Consider the following 24,000-nt stretch of genomic DNA (forward strand, 5'->3'; position numbering starts at 1 on the left):
GTAGTAAAAAAAAAAAAAAATTATGCACGCAATTGTAAATTAATATAATTGGCAATAAAATGAATTTTTTTTACTATAATATTCATTTTTATTAATCAATGAAATACAATTTTTACAAGTGTATATAATTAGCATATATTTTACTATATAAATCTTTACAAAGACGTATTTGGCATTAGACATCACGTCTCGGTATTGCAGATAATATTGATGGCGCGATTGACCTGACCACCATAAAAACAAATTCAATATAAGCGGTAATTTATACAAATTTATAGAAAATCAAAAACATGAAATAAAGCAATAAAAATCTATGACAGCCATAAACGGAAATAAATCCATAATAATAAACCAGTCATGGAGTAAGAGCGAACCTACCAAAACTTAAAAATAATGAGAAGTGCTAACGAAGAAACTGGACTTTTTAATCATGAACAAAGAATCTAGTAGAGCATCCACACACAAGCAGCTTCAAACAAAATAATTTTGGCTATAAAAAACTAAATTTGAGACGCGAAAACCCTCAGTATCGATAATACACTGTAGCCCTACGCAACAACACGAAAGTATATCGAAACGAATCGAACGGATTAAATTAAATTAAATCTCAACAAAAATCGAAAATAGCAACAACAAAAACAATTCGTACAAAATGCTTAATAAATTGAAATTAGTAAGTTCGTTTGCAAAGCGTTTGAAACAATTTGTTAAACAAAATTTATATTAAATACGGTTAAAGATACGTTTTCATCGAACCACAGTATGTATTTTTAGTGTTCACACTGGCGGCGACTTACACAAGCGTCCTTGGCGTTGAACTTGCGGATAAAGATGCGCTGATTACGCTCTTTCGTGTAGCGCCCACAGATGAATTAGGCATCTATAAATACGCCTATGGCACGAGCAATGGGATTAATGTGCAAGCTGCTGGCAGTGCTTTGGAGCAAATAGGCATCTTTAGTTATGTCTCACCGGAGGGCACACCAATCGAGGTGCGCTACATAGCCGATGAGTTGGGCTTCCACGCTGTCGGTCGTCATTTGCCACGACCACCCAGCATACCGGATTATATATTGCGTTCAATCGAATATAATCGACGACATCCCGATTCGGAGTATCGTGGCTGGAAAACGCCACCAAAGCATCGACGTTCAATTTGAATTCTAAACTATTTCATGTTTTAAGTTTAATTTAATGAAAAAATTTAGTTTCTATTTTAAAATTAGCAAAAATGTTGTTATTATTTACGTTGTTATTAGTTTTTGTAAGTTATATATTAGGTGTAATAATTATAAAAAAAAAATAATACGAAACCAATGGCATATTTAATGGGGGGAGACAACAAAATGTATTATAGAAATTAATAGTTAATCATGAGATTATCTATAACCTACTCAATATCGGATTTAATCCACTCAGATTTAATTGTTCTTAAATACTATAGTGTCAGTGCCATTATATTTAATTTTATTTCAAATTAATAATCTGAAATAAAATTTCAGTGGCACTAAAAAATTAACAAAATGATTTGATAGTATTCACGGCTCATAAAAAGCTATCTTACAACATCAAATCAGGTTTACCCCTCCTCACATCGGATTATTTTGTAATGGCCATCACGAACTAAAACTTCTTGTTTTTAATTAATAACAAAATAGATCGCAATAAAAAAATAATAGTCCGCGTTCTTAAATACTTGTATTAATTTCTATTTAAATATTATTTATAAATTTTATGTGTTTTTAATTTGTTTATTTTTCATAAGTAATAAAATACATAGTAACAGCTGAGAAGAATTGAAACAAGCATTAAAAAGAATACGAAAAGTACCCCTGACATTTAGTTCTAATTTCTATCACAATCACTACTTTTAATCAGTATCTAATAATGTTATTGTTGTAGACCGGATAAGTCTTCCAACTTTTGTGAAGCTTGCTCGGTTCGACATTTTTGCGAACGATAGAACAACGACAAGAATTGTGATCAGCACTTGGTTGTCGAGGATGAATGACTCCGGATCTTATACTAGACCGGTCCTAGAACCAATTTATTATAATTATGTGTCACTTCTTAATTTTTATATTAATATAGAATAATATAAGAATTATTAAAAATAATGTTATATATTTTGGTGCTCCTAGTCAAAGCCTGGTTTGCAAGCAAAGTCCCTTTAGCAGTTACTATTCTACGCAATGCCATTACCTTACATGTACCTTAAATATGTTGGTTTGTTTCAGCTCTCTGTGATTATCCGTTTAACGGATGCTATGTGATTTCTACTAAAGAGAAATTTGTGTGATGTTATCGTACTTATCTCTTAAGATGTACCCTATCCACGTCTACTTTTTACCTCCGAACATGCGTCATTATGTTATTATTACTAGCTATTTAATAGTAATCTTGCATTATTATTGATTTAATGTTATCATAGGATATGTCAAAAACAATTAAATAAAAAAGAAGATTTTTGAAGATCCATTTCGAAGAAGCATAGAGCAGCACTGATTTAAAGCTGTTACTGAAAAGTCGAAGATGTTTGCGTTACATGTAAAAATAGTACTAATTCAAAGCTCTCAGTAAAAAATCGAAGATGTATATCTTGATATATCTTATGAGGAAAAGGCAAAGATAATCACTGGAAGAAGAAAAACATCTAGGAAAAACATCCATGTCTCAGAGACATGAAATAATATTAGTTTTAAATGGATATTGAAAACTTGGAGTTGTTTCATGAGCACCAAACTTTCCATTGATTATAGAAGCATTTTGCACATCTTTTATACGCGAAGAAATATTGGGTTCAATTCGTTGCTCTTTAATTATCATACTAAGCTTACTTGGATCAGATAACTTCTTCAGATTGTAATTATCGTCAATAGTGCGTGTGGTTGTTTGTGGATGCAATATGCACCAGTTTTGTTTTAGTTAGGTTTAACCGCTATTAGAAATTTCTGATTAAAACAAAAATTTGGCTCTGGGATCACATAACCGATATCATACACATAATCTTACATAGTTTCTCATATGGACCCAAAATGTGCTACATATAAAAGGGGTAGTTTCTACATTCGTTTCCGAAGTACAACGTCGAAAATAATGCAATCCTATGCTTAAATCGAACTTATTTCTGATATGTGAAACCATTGTATACAATTGTATTCTTATACTGATCAAAGTATTGCTTATTCACAGCAAGATATATTAAAAATAGATACTTTCAATATTTCCATACAAATTACTGAAAACATCTAGTCACAAAGAATGATATTCTAATTATACAAGTCATATACAATAAGTTATTAGAATGACCTCAAACATCTTCATTAAAGAGAAAGCTGTATGTTAGGTAATACTGGTTTTCATCAAATGCTGCGCTTTAGCTATACTAGTTAAAGTCTAGATTTGGTTAGCTGCAGTTCTGTTAGCGCGTTCGTTCTGATCATAACTTGAGCTAATTCACTTATTGTCGTCATTATAATGAAGCCTTCAATTGTGCAGCTACAGGAATTTAAAAATCGTAATGGTCGACTCTTGGCCTTGCTTCCTTGTTGAGCCCATTGGATCATAACATTAATCAATTGATTCTTTGGATTCACCAGTTTTAAAAGATCTGAGAATTATTTGTACTTGAATTATTATATTCCGCATATTATTTCCGTAATTAAATCACAACTCGACAAATTCATATGACAAATTAGTTCAATTTGTCAAGCTCATAGTTATTTAAAAAGTATATAAGAATGCTGCAAAACGGCATATACTCCCACAAGGATGATGTTATAATATTTAAAAATATTGCATAAATATATCAATAAATATTGAAAAATGATATTCATAATAAATCCATAACAGTATCTGCTATAAATAACGTTTTGTTGATATGAATATAAAAATACGTATATAGCCAAAAACAATCAATAATAAAAAACCCTGAATTTTAGTGTTGAACATCTTAAATTATGAAGAAGAATAAACATAAAAAACAACTTTTAAAGAGTATATTAAACACATAAATTGTTTTATAAATAGTATAAATAAGCGAAATAAACATAAATTAAATTAAATACGGTTGTGCAGAATATATATACCCTATACTTCACAAAAATAAAGCAACTGGTTTAACTATTTGACTCTTGCAATTATTATATAGTGTATAGGTATATACATAATGTGTAAATAATTTATTATAAATACGTTAATGTTTTAATATATAATATAAAATCTTTACTAATAAAACTCCAAACTGGAGTTGCGTTAAAGGACGAACTTATCAATTGTAGAATCCCTGAACGGAAAAGGAAAATACCGCTCAAAAATTTCATGAACCTAAAATAACACAATAGACATCGAACTTATTTCAGAATAGTACAGATGGAGCAAAAACTACACTATAAATTTGAACAGAATTATTTATATCTACACCAGTAGCTAAAAATTCACTTCAAGAGGGGCTTTCAGATTAAAAATGAAATTTAAAAGTCTACTCCCCCCAATTTTGGAAGTAATCTCTAAGATTATTTTTAGATTAAAAATCAAGCACCTCATCTGAATCCATTGTACTATTCCAGTGAATCAAAGTAATAGCAAGTATAGCACTAACTGCTGTAAGAAGGTACTTCATTATCAAAAAATATTGGTAAGTTATCATTATCTTACTTCGACAACTTTAAAACCTCAATAGACGCATATTTCGAACGAAAATATATCCTTAGTCTCCGCAAACGACATTTTATCATCCACTTATTGTGTGCTATATTTATTGGTTCAAGTGGAAAGGTATTTCAGCACCAAGACCCTCCCGTGGTTAGCCTTATGCATCAATAGAAAAAATAGAGAAAATACATTTCTAGCTCATCGTATACAAAACGGATATGTTGTATGATATATAGCACCGATCTGTTGAAACCACATACCTTTATCATCAATTTATTGTAATTTTACACCAAAAAACTTAACAATCATATGGCGGTTAGTATAGAATTGACGGTTTTTGGCACACCATCTTTAATAAAGTATCGCTCTCCAGACAAAATAACGCACCATACAGTGAATTTTTGTGGATGTAATAGTGTTTCGACCGTTACTTGTGGATTTTCACTGCACCAGAGATAAGTTATGACATATGGCACTGCATCAGTACTGAAGATGGACCTCGAAATAGATAATGCTTTATAAGAACTAAGAATTAATTTGTTTGAAAAATATAACAGTGTGTATGGATTCAGTACTTCAATACTTGTGCAAAAAGAGTTCGGATATTATTTTTCAGATAATGTATTGATCAACTTGATCACTAATATTGTTTTTTGGAAGTTGTTGAAAAAATTAGAAGACACTTCACTAAATACCATTTATAATTAAGTGACTATGGTCACCGCATTCTGTATACGTAATACAGAAGCTTTTAAATCGCAATATAAAAATTCAGTCCATTAGGACATTTGTTTTAAGTTTAGTGGAAAGATAGAATGGATTAATTAAAAAAGAAACAGAAGACAGAAGAAGAGGTACGTTTTAATTGAATTAATTTATTTTTAGTTTTAAATTCACTCTTCTGATTTTAGTGTCTCTTTTGTATATAATGGCTAAATTAACAATTAAACATATATACTTGAAGATAGCTAATAAAGTAGAAGAAGATTGCTGTACGATCAAATCTCTTACTTGGTCCAAATTCAACAAAAAAAACGCACCAGTCTGCTTGTTAAACTATAGCGGAACACACTCTGTGCAATGGTGCTGACATATCACTGCGTGGTAGAAAGACGTGAAACTAGAATTGGTCTATCCTAATATGAAGTGATTGCGATACTACAGATAGAAAGAACTTGTGCTACACCTTATGCGTCAGTGCCCATTTTTGGACAATAAAATATTAAAAATCTTTATGTAATAATTGAATACCAAGCTGATAGAACTGCTTTTCTTTTAAAACTATGGACTTAGGAAATTTTGTGGGCTTATTAGGTTGATTCCCTTTTACTTAAGCGATACAGTCTTACCTCTTCTAATATACGTTTTGCCTTTCTTTGATGGTCCTAATGTCCTGTATAAACAAAGTTTAAGACGGCTTATAAAACGGGCTTATATTTGCGCTTTAGTTGAGGTTGCAGCACAAGTCCACAACTTCAGCCTAATCTGAACTAATATTAAATACATTTATATAGAATGATTAAAGATGGTTGTAAGTTACTTATATAAAAATATTACTAAATATTGAATTTGTTTATTTGGCACATGCAAGTCTAACTTAAAAAATTAAATTATTTTTTATTTACTAATATTTTTAATTAATCAGCATTTTTTCTAATTATTAATTACTTATATTTTTTTATCAAGTATCTAAAAATTTTTTAAATAAAATTTTTAAATAAATACGTGTACTGTAGTACACGTCCATCAAAGACAATCTTGTTAATCAAAATTAATTTGTTTTACTCTTACACAAAAAAAAAACAAAATAAAATTTTGTTAATTGTCAATTCTTATTTTGTGATTAATTTTTAACACCTTGTGTAAAAAAATAAAATAAATATTTAAAAATAAAATAAAACTTAATTAAATGCTGTGTCTCACCCTGAACTCTCATTACTGAACGAATAGGTACGTATATAGAATTTCTCACATTTTATGAAGTCAATGTCTGCTTTCATTAGATAAAAATAATTAATTTAATTTATCTATTATTACTGAAAGCATATCCATTTAATAATTGTTAATTAAATAAATCGACAGATACTTTAAGTAGTTGTTTTTTTTTTATTTTAATTAAGAATGTTTAACTGCGTACTGTTAAATGTTTAATTATACATACATACAAATATTAAAATATCTTTATATATTTTAATATTAAATAATAGCAACATTATGACAAGTTTACAATACCTTCTGCTCAAAAAGTACCCGGATTTTATTGTTTGTTAACTACTCCTTAAGTAATAGACCTTTTTCCAAATTTTTTTTGTTATGTTGGTTCACCCTTTCTTGACATATGGTACAAATTAGAGCGCCATCTGTCAATTAGTTTGTTTACAGCAGCTGTTAATGTGAGACTACCCCAAGTGCATTTAGCGATTTTTACTATGGAAAATTCTTGTTGTACGCGATTTTTTGACCAAACACGGCAACACTGTCATCGCAAAGGCACCATATTCGCCAGATCTGGATCCGTGCGACTTTTTCCTGCTCCCGAAACTCAAATTGCCCCCCCGTGGTAAGCGATTTGAGTCGACTGAATCGGTAAAAGAGAAATCGCCGAAGGAACTAAAAGTCATACCTTCACGGGCCTATGAAAAGTGTATGGAAGATTGGGTCAAGCGTTGGCATATGTGTAATACACATTGTGTATCGCTTCAGAAGAAGCATATTTTGAAGGAGATAAAATAAATTTGGAATAAAATTTAAATTTGTGTGTTTTATTTACAAAATCCGATTACTTTTTGCATCGTTTTTAATACAGCATACTTTTAGATTGCTCAACAGCTGTTAAGTCTAAAGTCTTAAAGTATTAAAACTTTTACAGAATGATTCTAAAAGATTTGGAGTACTTTGCAGTGAAATATTAATACCTTGTTTTTGTTGTGTTAGACACTTCCTCACTTGCTTGTTCTAGTATATATATCTCTTCACATAGCTCTTCACATATATCTCTTCATTTATATCTCTTCTTCATAAGTTCCAAATATACACAGGATTTTCAAGGAATGCATAAAGGAATGCATAAAACACTAGAAAACCTATATATCCAACAAAGCTGTCATCTTGACTGTCAGAGCTGTCATCTTGCAAGATTAGCGATTTTACAAGTTTATAGACTTTCCACGTTGGTTCAGTTTTCCTTAAATGAGGGAGTCGGACTTTTCGGGTTGTGCATACTCTAACATACGTCAGCCTACCGCTGACTTGTTAATTTGCTCGTTCGTGCTATCACAACTGACCATTGTTTGAGCTTAAGCGGGCTTGGGGCACATAACTGTCAAACCAACCTAACCTAACCTTCATCATGGCCTGGTGCTGTTGGAGGTCTTTATATTGGTTTTATTATTATCGTTTTAATGTAAGTAGGTATATATGTAAAGGCAAGTATGACTGTTTGCTCTGTTCTGTCACTCTGTTTCTTTTATTGTTTTTGTTGTTGTACTAATGTATATTTACGTATATGTGCAAGTATGGAAATCAATAAATATAGCTAAATTCAATAAGAAGTAAACTAATAACTATTAATTTAGTTTTATTTACTATGTTCAAAAAAACAAATACGCTTTGTGGAGCGTTTCCAATATCTCGAGCACATATTTGGTGTTAGCAAAGTCAGCTATTTTGCACATCTTTTTCCTCTACGATATAACTTATTTCCTGAGACATAGAAGTTTAAAGTAGTAAACTCTTTACATTAAAAGTAAAAGTAGTAGATGCAATGTTTCCGTTGAGTACACAAACGGCGATTAAAAATAAGTTGGAACGTTTATGTGTAGTTGTTGGTTTTCATGTTTAACCTGCGAACTATAAAACTTTTTATCTCAAAAACTAAACTATATGGAAATATAGCGTAGTAGAAAAAGTTGTACAAAATAACTGTATGTTGATCCTTTTTTCGATTCAGCGCAACTGGGCACTTTTAATCTTTGATAGCTGGGGGTACTACAGGGTCCCAATCATCTCATTGACTAATTTATGTATTCCTTATAAGCTTCATAATTATTCAGTGATTGATCTAAGATTTGCGTACCTCCCCGTGCGGAGAGTGATTACTCTAAGATTAAATAGTGCTAAATAGGATAGCCTGTCAGTTTTCGCATATAACTTCAGGGCTCTGTCCCTTATGTATTTTTTGATGGGGTCTATTCTAAGGTCTCTTAGCATGTCGTTTGTGCGGATGTACCAAGGCACTTTGAAGAGTCTTCGAAAAGCCTGACTTTGAGCAACTTGTAGCTTTTGTATAGTAGAGTCGGCAGCTTTGGTAAACGCGACGCAGCCATAAAGTAATGCTGGTCTAATTATCTGGCTATAGATCAGTTTTCTGTTCTTCGCGCTAAGGTTGTTGTGTTTGAAAAGTGGTTGTAAGCATTGCAGTGTTTTAGCGCAACTGTCTCAACTTAAATCTGTTGTCAAGTAGACATGTCCGGGAAATGTGAAAAGTGTCCGCTTACAATGCTCAGTTTTACATTTAATTAATTTATTATTTTCAATATAGTTCAGATACTAACTACATTCGATTTATTTAATTTATTTTTTTAATTTAATTTTTATTATTTTATTAAATTCAGTCAATCGAAAATCTACCCATCTACCCATTATAGAATTTAGAATCTACCCATTATATTCTACAAATCTTTATTCGTATATATTCTATAGATATTTCTACTATTCTTATTGTGTTGATAGTTTTCATATCTTATCAACCTAATTATAATTATAGTAAAAATTAAATAAAAAATTAAAAAATTCTCACCATTGTTTTTACAATAATTAAGTCTGGCATTGAATATGTCGTCATGACCGCTTTAATATAACTCTGGATATATATGTTTCAATGAAATGTAATGGAAAAAAATTCAATCGTAATATTATGCTAACTTAAATCAATTGCGAAGTAATTGCCCACACTTAATCATAAAAATAATTTTGTGATATATCAGGAACTCATAACACCGATAGTTTTCATTGTAGGGCACAAAACTGTGAGCAAGAAATTTGCATCACTTTTACTTTCGTTTGCGGTTGAGAATTAGAACTTAACTCTCACGTTCTGGTCGTATACACACTTTTGGCTTCTAACAATTAACACCTGTGCTCTGATTCCAATAGATCTATGCCTTGGTCAGAATATATAGTATATTATTTTATAATTTACAGATTTAATTAGACCAAAACGGACATAGAGTTTATCATCAAATAATAAACAAACAATAACAAAACCAAAACACAATGAACCCAGCAAAGGCATTTTAGGTACGAAGAAACGAATAAAGTCGGTGGCTGCAGGGGCATATCATCTGACGTGTTAATTGCATTTTTAAATGACACTTTTCAAAAAGATTATTTAATCAATAAATATTGTTTATATTTAATATTGCATTATTAATTAAATTCGCCACACACTCGTGTTGAAAGATTGTTTCAAATCAGATAATTGAGTGAGTCAGTTTGATTAATTAATTTGTTGTTCATTTGAAATTGTTAGATGTATCTGCGGAGTTTCTTTTTTTTTTTTCAAATATATTTTTTCATTTTTATTTTCAAGTATTTATATTAAAATATAATCAGATAATACGCTTAAAATAATTTATTATAAAAAATTTAATTTTAAATGAGGTTGTTCCATCATAAATGGGTTATTAACAGAATTAGTGGATCATTAACTTATCTGTGTAGTATAAATACTGTGATTTGCATGATTATGTTCAATGTTTTATAAAAACTATATTTAATTTAAATGTTTTCATTGCTACACACTGAAATTAACTATTTAAAACTTTCAGAAGAGCTGCGACTACTAAAACCAATGGGCCAGAACTCGTGGCGGTGATGTCAGGTCATTTGTCAGTAAACACTCATGCCGAAAAATCGAATATCGTATACAACCACAAATGCTAAAGAGTTGATAAGATTATATATTTCATTATGAAAAAATATACAGTCATATGCTATTTTATAGTGTATTGCATATATGGATTAGGTTAAGTTAAACTGAATGGCAGTAAGCCATGCATAAACCTATAGTAAGGGTCTTACAATATTTATCAATTTTCAATAGAGTGGTATTTTAAACAGTAATGAATTACAACAATAAAGTTTTTAATATTTTTTAATTTATTAAATTTTTGGTTTCCAATACTACTATTTTTAGTATAGCCAAATATCTATCATCAATGGTCTTTTGAAAATATTTCTTGTATTTACTTATTCGTAAATAATTTTTTGAGACTGCAAGTAACGAGGGTTAAATTCATTCCATGCCAAATTAGAAGCTGGGTATTTGGCAATGCTCGAAACAGCTATGTATTCAGCCAAAAATTCAATTAATTAAAAATAAATAAAAATTTTGTTGTTCCAATTCAATACTGTTCGAAACCTCTCTAAAAGTTATAGTCTATATCAACCTCATAGATTGATTTAAAAATTTAGAAACTCATATTCGACTGTGTCAAATCAAAAGGACAAATATATGCTACTTAAACAGAGAAAAAGATTTGTCGCTAATAAAACCAAACAACAGATCATATATACCCAAGCTACCACCTTAACGTATGATAGGTGGTATTATTAATGTGGTAATTTTAGAGAGTACTAATGTGTTAATATACGCTACTTAAACAGAGAGGCAGCTCTTAAAATCTATATATTATATGTATATAACTCAAACCAACTTCTATTATATTGGTTTGGATTATATTTTCTCAGGTCACCACCTTAACGTTGGATGGGATTCTCTAATGCGTTAATATGCTACTTTTTGCAAAAGGAGTTGAGAATTTTTGTTGATTTTTATATAACTGTCAGTTTTGTTGTGGAGCACATTAAGAACATTGAATCACGAGCTTTAACTCCCACCGATTATTTGAAAACGCCTCAAAATATATTTTGATCTTTATCCAGCAAATCATATGTATTTTATTTGGTTAGTATATAGCTTGCTTGCAATACATATCTATTAAGGTTGCATTGCCTTGCTTAAGTGGAATCCTTTGTATAAAGCTTATTATTCAATGAATAAACTTGAATTGGATAACATATATGATTCGAACATCAACAAACTCCAAACGAAAAATTGCAATCAAATCAAACTACTAGAGGTATGATATAATTTAAAAAAAAATGAGGCTAAAAGTTGGAAAATTTATTTATTTTAACTTATAATTATGTTGAAGCAGTTTTGAGCTAGTGCACTTAAGCACTTATACTCTTTTTTAACTCGAGGTATTTTCAAAACCCCTCTTTACGCATTGACTTGATTATTGTTTATCACTTCATCAGACTTAGCAATAATTGACCTCAGATCTGCATACTTCCCCGAGGAGCCTGTAACCATTTTGAGATTTGATAACGCGGTGTTGGTAAGTGTGTCAGTTTTTACAAATAATTTCAGGGCTCTATGCTTTATGTATTTTTTGATGGGATCAAACTTGATGTCCCTAAGGATGTCATTCGTCCTAGTGTACCTTAGAACTTTGAAAAGTCTTCTCAGAGCCTGGCTTTGTGCAATTTCTATCTGGTGAATAGAAGTGTTTGAAGCTTTGCTAAACGCTACACAACCATATAGAAGTGACGGAGAAATTATTTTAACTTATGTTTATTTTAATTTGATTAGGAGTAAAACGTATTAGTGACTGTTAACTACTTACTTTCATAACTCGGTAATGAAAGCGGCCTCCAGTTTTGGTCTAGCTCCGCTACTGTGGAAAAGTTTAAATAAATCCGAACAGGCACAAGTAAGCAAGAGTTGGGATGCAATTAAAATAATGACATTAGCCATAATCGAATAGAAACAATTGATTGTGACCCTAAAATTTAACAATGTACAGTGATTAGTGATTATAAGTGAAGTGATTATACAATTATTATTAGTTTACTATCTTCAATTTCTCTTGAAAATGACTAACCGTTATGTAAATAGTTTTAACTACTTGAAAAAAAAATTTAAAGAATATAATCTATAGTTGTCTACTATAGTCTACTACTACCATTCCCATCTGACTTAAAAAAATGAATCACTAATACAGAATTTTTCAAACATCATACTTAATTTCCCATCAAAATCTTAACATGTGTAAACATTAAAAATTCATGTTTTTTTTTATATTATTTCATTGAAATGGAAAAGTTTATGAACTGTTTAATTTCATTTTATTATTAATTCAAATGTTAATTACAAATAAAACACCCAATAAAAATGTTTTTCAAGAATACCGCAAACGTTTAATTAATTCTCTCAGTTTTATTTTTAAATCTGCCAAAATTCAATCATTCGTGTTTTAAAAATCTTAATTTTAATTTATTTACCAAATCAAAACTCGAATAAAGTCAGCAGATATCAGATATCTGTTAAGATAACAATTTGAACCGGTAGTGAGTTCAAAGTAAGTACATAATTGAAATATTGAAAACATAAAATGATATGAGAATAATAAAAAATAATCGGTTCGAATGATCCTGTTGAACTCTGATATATGTAAATAAGATGCATTCTTTGAGAATGACTGGAATATATAAATATGTAATCTGTCCTTAATAAATTATTCATAATTATCAGCAGTGAAGATCCTGATTGAGTAAAAGTTCAAAGTTATCGTTTGAGGTTTACGCCCCGATTTCCCTGAAATCTAATTTGAATTTTTATAAAAAACACGGGTCAAAAAAATATGTTAATTTTAATGTTTAATGTTATCAATTATTAAGTTAATTAATACATGTGGATAATTGTTTTAACAAATTACGCAGAATTGAGTACAACAATTTATTATCAAAATTAAAAAATTTACCACTTTTTATTACAATATAAATAAAATTATAATTAATTTAAAATTATATTAAATTAAATTTAAAATCAGTTATGATAGAAGTGACTATTTTACTTAATAGAAACTATTGTATTTGGTAGAGAGGTTTCGACATGTAGTGAGTTACAACAACTCAAATTTGGCAGGGTACGAGTTCAACCCTTGGTACTTGCAATCTCAAAAAATTATTTACGAATAATTAAATATAAGAAATATTTTCAAAAGACCACTGATAATGCGTATTTAGCAATACTCGAAATAGCTGTATGGTCAGCCAAATATTAAATTAATTAAAATAATATTAATATTTGTTATTGTAGTTTAATACTTTTTGAAACTTCTCTACATAAATTATTATATAAATTATAGAAATTCAATAGAGTAGAATTAGAAAAATATTACTGTCACAGTTAAAATTTGTGATTTTTGTATACAAATGTAAATACCAAGATCTACAATATCAACACTTCTTCAAATTATTCTTTTTCTATATGTTTTATCTTTGAAGTTTAATTTAAGGTTATAATTTAGGAAATCTTTTATCTACGATTATTATTAGTGATTTTCAGTAAGCTATTTAACTTAATAGCCAATTTATTGTGTTCGCTTGTGTTTATTTTAATCACTCCAGATTACTTACACATTTATACCATTCACTTTAGAGTTCACAAGTATTCGTTCCATTTGGAATCTATTCATTGTAAATCAGAAGCAACTGATTTGTTCCTGCTTGTATTTGTTTTTCTTTACGAGTAATTATTTATTCGTAATTTATTCATTAACTTTGCATTCCATTTGGAATCTATTTTTTGTGAACCAGAAGAAACTGATTTGTTTCAGCTTGTATTCCGTTTTCTTTACGAGTAATTATTTATTCGCAATTTATTCATAAATTTGCTTTCTATTCACAATTCATTTGTGACTCTTATACACAACTAATTCTGTTTTTCATTGCTGGTATAATATCGTTTCTAGAAACAGCAATTTACTCTTTCAAAGTCGGTCCATAATAAGATAGACAAAAAAAATAAATGCTTTTGATTTATGACTTATTTACAAATTGATTAAAAATCATTTAATATGTGATCTGTCTCTAAATGTAATCAATTTGGGGTGATGAAAGGTCACTACTACTGAGCAGCTTTTTCACTAACAACAAATCTATATTTATTAAATAAATTAAATAACTTGCAAATAATATCTTCTTAAATATCTGTTTGGTTTTCTCTAATTGACTTGAAATCCTTTTATTAAATAGATGTAAAAATTACTAAATTTGTTTCTTACTCAAATAGTTTCTGGAGACATATAACATCACTGTAACATTTAATATTTCCACAATAGATAACAACAATAGAACAATACAAATGAATGGCAAAATTGTAGAACGAAAAGAATAATTAAAGAGGCGTTCCAACAGTGTTTCTCAAACTGGTCACTATACTGGCTAATAAAACATGAAGGGGATTAAATAAGCATTAAAAAAAATTTAAGAGGACTTCTTTCTATTTGGTCACACATTCTTCTTTTTATCTATTACATGCATCTATTACAAAAGTATAACTTTATTTTAAATCAAGGCTATATAAACTCTTTCTGGCTAGAAACGAAACATTCTGTAGTCAATAATTGGACTTCCCTTTAAAAATACAGCACTTTTAATAATAGTGTTGTAATAACTGATAGTATATAAGACCGTCAAAATAACATTACTGGAATAAAACTATTAACTATTAACTAGTAACTATTTTTTAAAACTGTTAAACTATGGTGACTATTTTTTATTGTATTTTTTCCCTCTCCATACATTGGAAAGGACAATGGGTCTATATGCTATAGATTTACAATTTATCTATATTTGAAGTTCCATGGTTTAAGAGAATAATTTTATGTATCTACGATATAATTACAGGCAAACCTATGTTGATCAATATAGAACTATTATTTGAATAAAATGAAAGAATTGTCATATGTATAACAGTTTTAATATAGGTATACCCGAGTACTACTAAATTTAAGTCGCTTTGACTAACTAAAATGTTTTTTGCAATACTAATTTCTTTGCAAATACAAAATCATTTCTCGCGCTCTCACATTCAAATAATGCAATTATTAAAATTTTTTAAAAAATACACAAATACAAAAACAAATCAATTTTTTGTTTAATGATTGCTAATAAAATTTTGACAATAGAGCATCAAATCTATAAAAGCAACTGCGACGGAAGAAACTGATTTCATTTCGAAACGGAAACGTTCAACTCAGTAGACTGCAAAACCCGTGTTGCGCGTAAGACTCGAATTTATACGATCGATCGGTGCTCGTTAAAGATGTGTCCGCGAATATATTCAAATCTTAAGGTTGGTTTTAAATCAGAGGAACTTTTTGAACCATTAAAGATTAGAACATATAAGTTTAATATGAAAAATTCTTATGATTAATGGAAATTCTGTTGTTCTTATTTAATTTTTCGTACTTTTCAACAGATCGTGTTTACCGCATACATATTGATTTGTGTGCCTTTAAAATTAGTCATTTCTTCTACACGACCTATTGATCGCGATGCACGCACACTCTACCTTATAAATAATCCTCCTAAACCGAATGGAGATTTTTATTACGAATTCCAGACAACAAATGGGATTACAACGAAGACGGGTGGCAATGAAAATGGTTTCAGTGGTGTGGTTCAATATGTTTCATTAGAGGGAATTCCTATAACTATGACATATGTCGCTGATGCAGATGGCTACCATCCAATGGGCGAGCATATACCAGCTACACCGGAACATGTACTAAAATCTTTGAATTACATAGAAACGCACCCACAAGTGGATGAGAAGAAATCACGAAAGCTTTAGTTAGGTTTTCTTTTCATCTTAGGTATAAATTGTACTTCCAAGAGGTATAATATTTTTTTAAACTCTAAATGGTGCAAAAAACTTGTGAGTGTTTGTTGAAAAAGTGTTAAATAATATATCTGAAAATATATGAAGTGATGATGGAGACTGATTACTGTTTTTTCAAAAAAAAAAAAAATAACAGTCCATTAGAGAATTAGTTTAGACAAACCAAATAATTATTGAGTATGAAAAAAATGCATGCAATAATATTATATATATGAAACGTTAGATAGAACAATGGGTGTCCATGTTCTATGAGATCTATTGTGCTTAGAAATATATATAATATTACAGGCTAAAAATTTTAAGATATTATATAATGCTGAAGTGATATTTTTTGAGATTATATATATAAAAATTTTGAAGGTTATTACTTAAAAAATTTAATCACAGCTACAAAGCCTTGTAAAAAAGAGTGTTGATCATTTGAGTGTTAAAATAAAAATATATTAAATAATAATTATATATATTTTTAAAAAGATATTCCAATAAAAATCAAAATTTTATTTCAAACAATAAATAAAAAATTTAAAATCTCATGTAATGAAAGTCTTAAGTAATATATTACAAAAAATAGATAAGTCTCTGTATTGTGATCACCTGAATTTGTCCAAATTCTTGAAGCAGATTTTAGACATAACTAGAGCTTAATAAAGAGTAACAACAAATAATTTTACAGATAAACTTTGATCTTTAGAATTAAAACTTGAAGAATACATTTTTTCAGAGAGATTTGAAATTCTCCAATTAAACGTAGCGTAATGTAATTAAATTTCAATAATGTGTACTTATAGTAATTACTTATTAATTATATTATTTTCCTCTCCTAATAACACTATTTTTATACATATTTTTTTCTTTTTACATGAACCCATAAGACTATAGTCTCTTAAGCAAATGGAAAAATAAATAATTAAAACCTTATACCAAAGTGAACAATATATTGCCTCAATGCGAATCAAATATGCCACTTTATTAAATAAATCCATTCATTACTTTAATAAAAATATAATAATTTACATATTAATATATATGAACTGATTATATGCAATTTCATTTAAATTAGTTTTTCTATAAGCTTTTGTGTTCAATTTTTTTTGTCTTATATCACAATAGACTTAAAATAATGTTAGTGCGTAAGTTTTATAAAAATATAAAATAGTTAAATAAATAAAAAAAAAGATATTTGTCATAAATAAAATTTAAATAACAAAACCTTTTTCTTTTACTTAATAAAATATTTTGTAAGCATTTAATTTAATACATATACAAAATTATACAATAATTATTAATTTTGAATTAAATATATTAAATAAAAAAAATATTTTTTTATATAGTAAGTGTATATTAATATACTTCAATAAAAGTTAACATCTTTATAGAAAATAAATAAAAATATAACAAAATTCTAAAAAATTAAATCTTCTGTTTTTACTACTTTAAAAGTAGCTCAGTTTATTAATAAAAACCCGAAGACCTTTTTAAAACGACATTAAAATAGTTGATGGACTATTAAAATGTTACTGGTTTCAAATGTTAAGAATTTATATGTGATAAGAAATAGCGAATAAGTTTTCCACTTTAATTTGTTTATTTATTCTATTCAATTAATAATACTACATATGCATATAGGTATCGCATATAGAAAATCTTGTTTCAAGCCAACCGGACAGTCATTAAAAGCATACTGATTAGCAACATATTTGCAGCACATATTATAGGTAAATATAATAAATTTTTATTATATATTCGAAAATAATAAAATAAATTGTTCAGCAGTTCGGTATTTGCATATAAATGAATAAAGTGGAATACTGTGTCATGCCACAAGAAAAAACGTCCATTAACACAATTTATTGCACTCTTCCAACAAAAAGCTGTGGGTTTTATTAGTCAATAATTAGTGAATAAGTGTCATTAGAGCTGGTCTTCTACCGACTTTAAAAGTAATCATAATTATAGAATAACAGTCTTAAAAAAATTTTATGTCATTTTTATATTTCCATGATATTTTTGATGGGTAATCAGACAGTAATCAAATTACTAGAATCAAAGAAATTAATCTCAACCAAATTAAATACTGTTTTTAAATTACTGGTTAAATTAACTAGATATACCTCTTAAAGATAGGACTAAAAATCTCTTATACCTGCAGATTTTGTGCAATGAAAATTAAAACGTTCTCTTACCTTATCTCCTCTTATTCTACTATTGTCAGGAACGAATCTAGTACTTTCAACTTATACTTTCATTTAATGGAATGAAGTCCGAAATCTTCAATCAAGAGATGTTATGATTAGGTGTATCAATAGTCTCAATTCTTTCAAATTCGCTTGAATGACTTTCTCCACAGAATAGCATAATTGATTTCAATTACACAGTGTATCTTTGTTCCTTTTAAAAGTAATAATAAATTAAGTCGATCCCATCAGTAAGACATCCTTTCAATTCAATTCATAATATACATTATGACGTATCAAAATCTTAGAAAAATAGTTTTATCAAATAAAGAGGGCGTTATATTGATAAATCCATAGTTTCATTATATGATTCATGATTCATAATAAAAATTGTTAAACTATTTAAAAAAAATAAAAATATTTTATTTTGAAGTATTCATTGAGTTTTATTTTAAACACTGATACCGTATACCTCGACACCGCTATGATAAGTTTAGGTTATGTTGTATCGGCAATCCAAAGAGATCCACTTAGGCCTATTAGCCTGTTGTGTTATCATATAAGTGAAAAACTCAAAGATTTAAGACCACCTTGAACCTATATCAAAGATTAAAATACTATTTAATGAGAGTTGACTAAGATCCTCAAAAAAGGAGGCCCCTAGAGTAGTATGGCAGCACTGCGCATGTGCTGAGTAAGAAAAAAGCAGATGGGAGACACTTTCGTCGTCCTCTCCACAACTGCGACAAATATAATTGAAAAGAAGATACAATTTTCTAGCACGGTTTCCTAATCTGTAATGACCTATAATAAGTAAAGCAATCACAAGACTGATTTCTCTATGGGGCAACGTAATGAGAGCATTGCATTTCTTTTTAATGGAACGCGGCTAAATTGCATATAGATCACTACACAACATTGAATCTTGCCATCTTTTATTAAAAAAATTCAGCACAAAAAGATATAGCTTGCTTATTAACATATAGTGGCTTCAGGTGGCAAACTTTCGATATAAATTATATAAAAAAAAACTACTTATGCCATCTAGCGCCAATTAGTAAATGTAATTTTTACATTTATGGGATTGTTGAAAACAATTATCTTCACTAAAATCTATTTTTTATTCGAAATCGTGCCATACTAACTCATTTCTAAAGTTTCCAAATTTGTTTTTCAAATGAAAATCGAAATCAGCATTTTTAGATTTATATTGTGGGGTTATTATCCTATAGTGAATGATTATATAAACAGTTATTTCTATATAATATAACACTATATTAATAATATATTTAAACTTCTCTTTCTCAGTGACTGGCATATTAACAAACGACCCTGTTTCAAAGTACCATTTCACTATTATTCCAGTTTTCGAGAATTATCGCATATGAATAAATTTAGAATTTCTTTAGATATTGCTTAGATAAACTGTTATTAAATCAAATTTATTTGCAGTACGTGTGTGAAGTTGCAAAAGTCTAGATCATTAATTATAAATAAAAATAACCACACATAAAAAATCAATAAATAATATACATAACAAAATAAATTTTTGAAAACCTTATGAAGCTAAGTTTTTTACTTTTTAAGCTGAAAATCAATAACAATTATAATGAATTTGACATATCTATCATAAAGGGGTCCTAATTACGACAATTAATCAAAATTATTTCTCAACACTTTGAAAGCGTAAATAATTAATAAACACAAATAATTATTTTAACTTAAAATTAATTACTATAAAAATAACGAAGAGTGTAAAATGTCAGCGTGACATATTATGATAATAAATTATGATATGGTATGCAGCAAAGCAGTGGAGCTGTCTGGCAAGTCTACAAATTAAAGATAATTATTGTGCTAATATTTTAAACCACAGAATACCTTGCGAAAAGAAGATGAAATACCGTACTGTGCTAGGCACCCATAATAGTCGTTTACCATGTATTACGGATGCAGCCCCCAGTTTTGGTAGATCTAAACAAAATAGATTACGAAGGCAATAGCATGTGGAATGAATATATGTCATTGTTAACTGAACACACGTGCAAAAAGAATGGAGCTAGCGGAACTATAATAGAATGTAATTATGAATTATATAATTTCATTCAAGTCCTTCATAATACCACTGCTGTTTATGTGGTTTACAGACTATATTTAGGCTATTGACAGCACTATATCTCGTTTAGGTAATTCGCTACTGGCTTACTTTGATATTAAAACTACTATAAACCAGAACGATGTCATCTTTAAAATCCGATGAGGAATCATTTTCAGTATATGCTACTAAAGGCTAACTATTTGTTAACTAGCTGTTAAACAAGCTTCTCTCTCTCTCTCACTCTATCCCTCACTCTCTCTCCCTCACTTACTCTTTATTTCTTTCTCACTTTCTCCCTATCTCCCTCCTTCACTTTCTCTCTCTCTCTCCCTCACTTTCTATCTCTCGTGCAGCTTTATTGGTTTAACATGCTTTTAGCATATCTTGAAAATATATTTGAAACGACAATAGGACGAAAAAAAGACGTAAAGGTTGGTGTTATCTTCGATCAATTTGATTTTCGAGATGAATTTAATAAACCACAGACCTATCTAAGACTAAAGAATGTACAGAAAGCAAAGTATCTGATTAACCTAAAAAATACCAGCACAATCTTTGTCGTCCTCAATCCAAATTGTATAGTAATTTATAAATTTATAATTATAAATATAAGTATAAATAAATATAATATAATTATAATTTGTATAATAACGAGCATAGCGAGTTCTATCCCCAGGTTTTTAATTTCAGACAATGGACAGAGTGTTACAAACGTCACGTAAAAACAGCCGCCAGTGAAGAATGTATGAAAACTTCGGAATTGTAAACCGAATGTTGACCAACTTCGCTAATGATCAAAAAACTATGATTAACGGATATGCACCTACAGAAGACTGTCGAACTCAGTCCAACGGCATACATCATTGAACGAAAGACTTGCTACTATTGTTATATTCATATAAGTAAGTAAGAGCAGGTCTAAAAATCTAAAACTGAGGTACCTCAACAAAAGTTTTACGTCAGACCCAAACTTAGTTGTTAATATCAGTTATATTAATGCAAAAGTAAATGAAAACCTATTTTCATTTTTATATATATGAAATAATTTTAATTATTTTACTGAACCTATTGCCCTAATACGTACAAGTAATAGGCGAAATCATTGCTGAAAAGATTGAAACCTGATGGAACTATTAACTAAAAAAAATAAATTAATACTAATTATTTCAAGAACGGCAGGATCAACTCCGTTCCAGAGCTACTCGTCGATTTTGACAACCTAGTGCCGTTCAGCACTCGCAACATGGACTACACAAGCAGTACTTGTAGGCCATAATAACTAATACTGTAATAAATCCATAACGATCTTTTGCTTTTAAAAACAGTGTCTATTAATACCAAAATCTGTGCACGTCAAACTTTCTACTATAGAATCTTTTTAGTAAATTTTTGTATGCATTATGTATGCGAAATGACACATATTCCTGCACATTTGTCGATTTATTAATCAATAATAGAACATGTACAGTGACATGATATATCATTAAAATAAATGAAATGCAATACAAACGATAAACTGTTATCGCTGGAGCACTGTTTAAATTTGCATTGTATTTTTGATTGTAAACACCTACATAAAAATAAATTTAAATATTATCTATAATGATTGTATAACTTTATAAATGCCTTTTAATTATGTGCTAAAACACGTAAATTTTGCTATTACTTTCAGTATTAATAATATTAGATGAACAGTAATTTAAGCAATTTTATGACGTTATGGAATTAATGAGTTTACTGAAAACAATCGAAGCCAAATCTCGCATTAAAAATATATAACATATACATGAGTCGATATCATAAATTTCTTTTAATTATATACCTATTTCTTAGACTAACCCAATATAATTTAAATTAAATTAATGAATTTTAAATGTAAGTCTTAATATAAAATACAATTTTATTTATTAGTGAATCTGTGCTGAATCAAGTTAGACTGGAACAATTAAATTTAGTGACACATATATTTATCATTGCATTACTAAACATTACTAACAGATATTCGTATCAACAAAAAACAATAGAGAGCTGCATTTTTTTATTACTCTACTCTACAAATACTTAAAATAGATACATACGTATCAAATGTCACTGTTAATGATATTTAATACCTATATTAACTATTGCGGTTATTGATTTAAGTTAAAATAACAAAAATATTATCTGCAAAACAAAAGCATCTTATTTTTATGATAAAAATAGTTTTGACATTGAGATACATATAAATATAGATATGCATTTGCAATGAAAGTACTATAGGTAACTAAACGCTTTCGACATAAATGAACAATATGGTGCCGCTGTTTTATAGATAAGCTAAAACTATTATTTTTAATTAAATAAAATGTAATAAGTTATCAATAACTTATGATATTTATTACTTATATAAATAGTATATATAAAAAGCAATTATATCTACTTTATTGTATAATTTTAAAATACAATACAACAATACAAAACTCAAATACATTTTAAAATATAAAATATAATAATTTTTAGAACTTATTCAAAAACATATTTTTTACTTTTTACATTTTATTTATTTTTATATATAATATACATGTAAATTACATATTTTATATATATTATTTTGCATTGAAGTACCTAAGTTGATCTTAACTTATATAAAATTGTTTTTAATTTTCATACTTATTATGAAGTATAATTATTATTATTATTATTATTATGTTTTTTTGTGTGTTACAAATAATTTATAATAGCTAAATAATAAATTTATAATTTCTATAAACAATATTTTTCATTTTATTAACAATTTTTTAAGTGATTAATAAAACATTTGTAGTTAAATTTTAACTATTACATTATATAAATAATTTTGCTTTCTAGTTATGTGTTTAGGGGATCTTGTAAATAATGTAGTTTTGCGCTACTGCAAATATTTTGTATTTTTTATCTTGATGTTTTATAATTCTTATTATCGACTTTTAGTGCATGCGTATTTCTGTGTTTACTTAATGAGTGATAAATTTTAAATATGAAATTATTGTTTAAAAAAAGTGCAGTACTTCTTTTGTTTTTTTATCTTTTATTAATATATTAACTAACATCTAAGCTTTGTTTACATACCAATGATATTTCTCTCATTTTATGCTTTACTACATTTATTATATTTATTTAATTAGCATTATTTCATTGTTAAAGTTTTTTTTTTTAAATTATGTTTAGAAAATTCTAACCTTAGGGTAATATATATATATATTTATATATGTTTATATAACATTACAAATATGTATTTTTAGTAGAAAATTAAAATATTTATATTACATTTTATTTTTTTTTGTTTTTTTTTTAATTTTTGT

The 24,000-nt window shown here is 28.2% G+C and overlaps 2 protein-coding genes across 2 annotated transcripts; both read left to right on the forward strand.

Annotated features, from left to right (window-relative positions):
- Positions 1-357: 357 nt before the first annotated feature.
- Positions 358-1,219, forward strand: LOC119677930 (pupal cuticle protein Edg-78E-like). The gene is made up of 2 exons (XM_038089517.1): positions 358-362; positions 740-1,219. Exons 1-2 carry the CDS (start codon positions 358-360, stop codon positions 1,158-1,160), a joined length of 426 nt encoding a protein of 141 aa, XP_037945445.1. The 3' UTR covers positions 1,161-1,219.
- Positions 1,220-15,739: 14,520 nt separating this feature from the next.
- LOC119671546 (pupal cuticle protein Edg-78E) lies at positions 15,740-16,828 on the forward strand. The gene is made up of 2 exons (XM_038082235.1): positions 15,740-15,859; positions 15,986-16,828. Exons 1-2 carry the CDS (start codon positions 15,830-15,832, stop codon positions 16,358-16,360), a joined length of 405 nt encoding a protein of 134 aa, XP_037938163.1. The 5' UTR covers positions 15,740-15,829; the 3' UTR covers positions 16,361-16,828.
- Positions 16,829-24,000: the final 7,172 nt, after the last annotated feature.

The sequence above is a fragment of the Teleopsis dalmanni genome, chromosome 1, assembly GCF_002237135.1.
Source record: "Teleopsis dalmanni isolate 2A chromosome 1, ASM223713v2, whole genome shotgun sequence".
Taxonomy (NCBI): domain Eukaryota; kingdom Metazoa; phylum Arthropoda; class Insecta; order Diptera; family Diopsidae; genus Teleopsis; species Teleopsis dalmanni.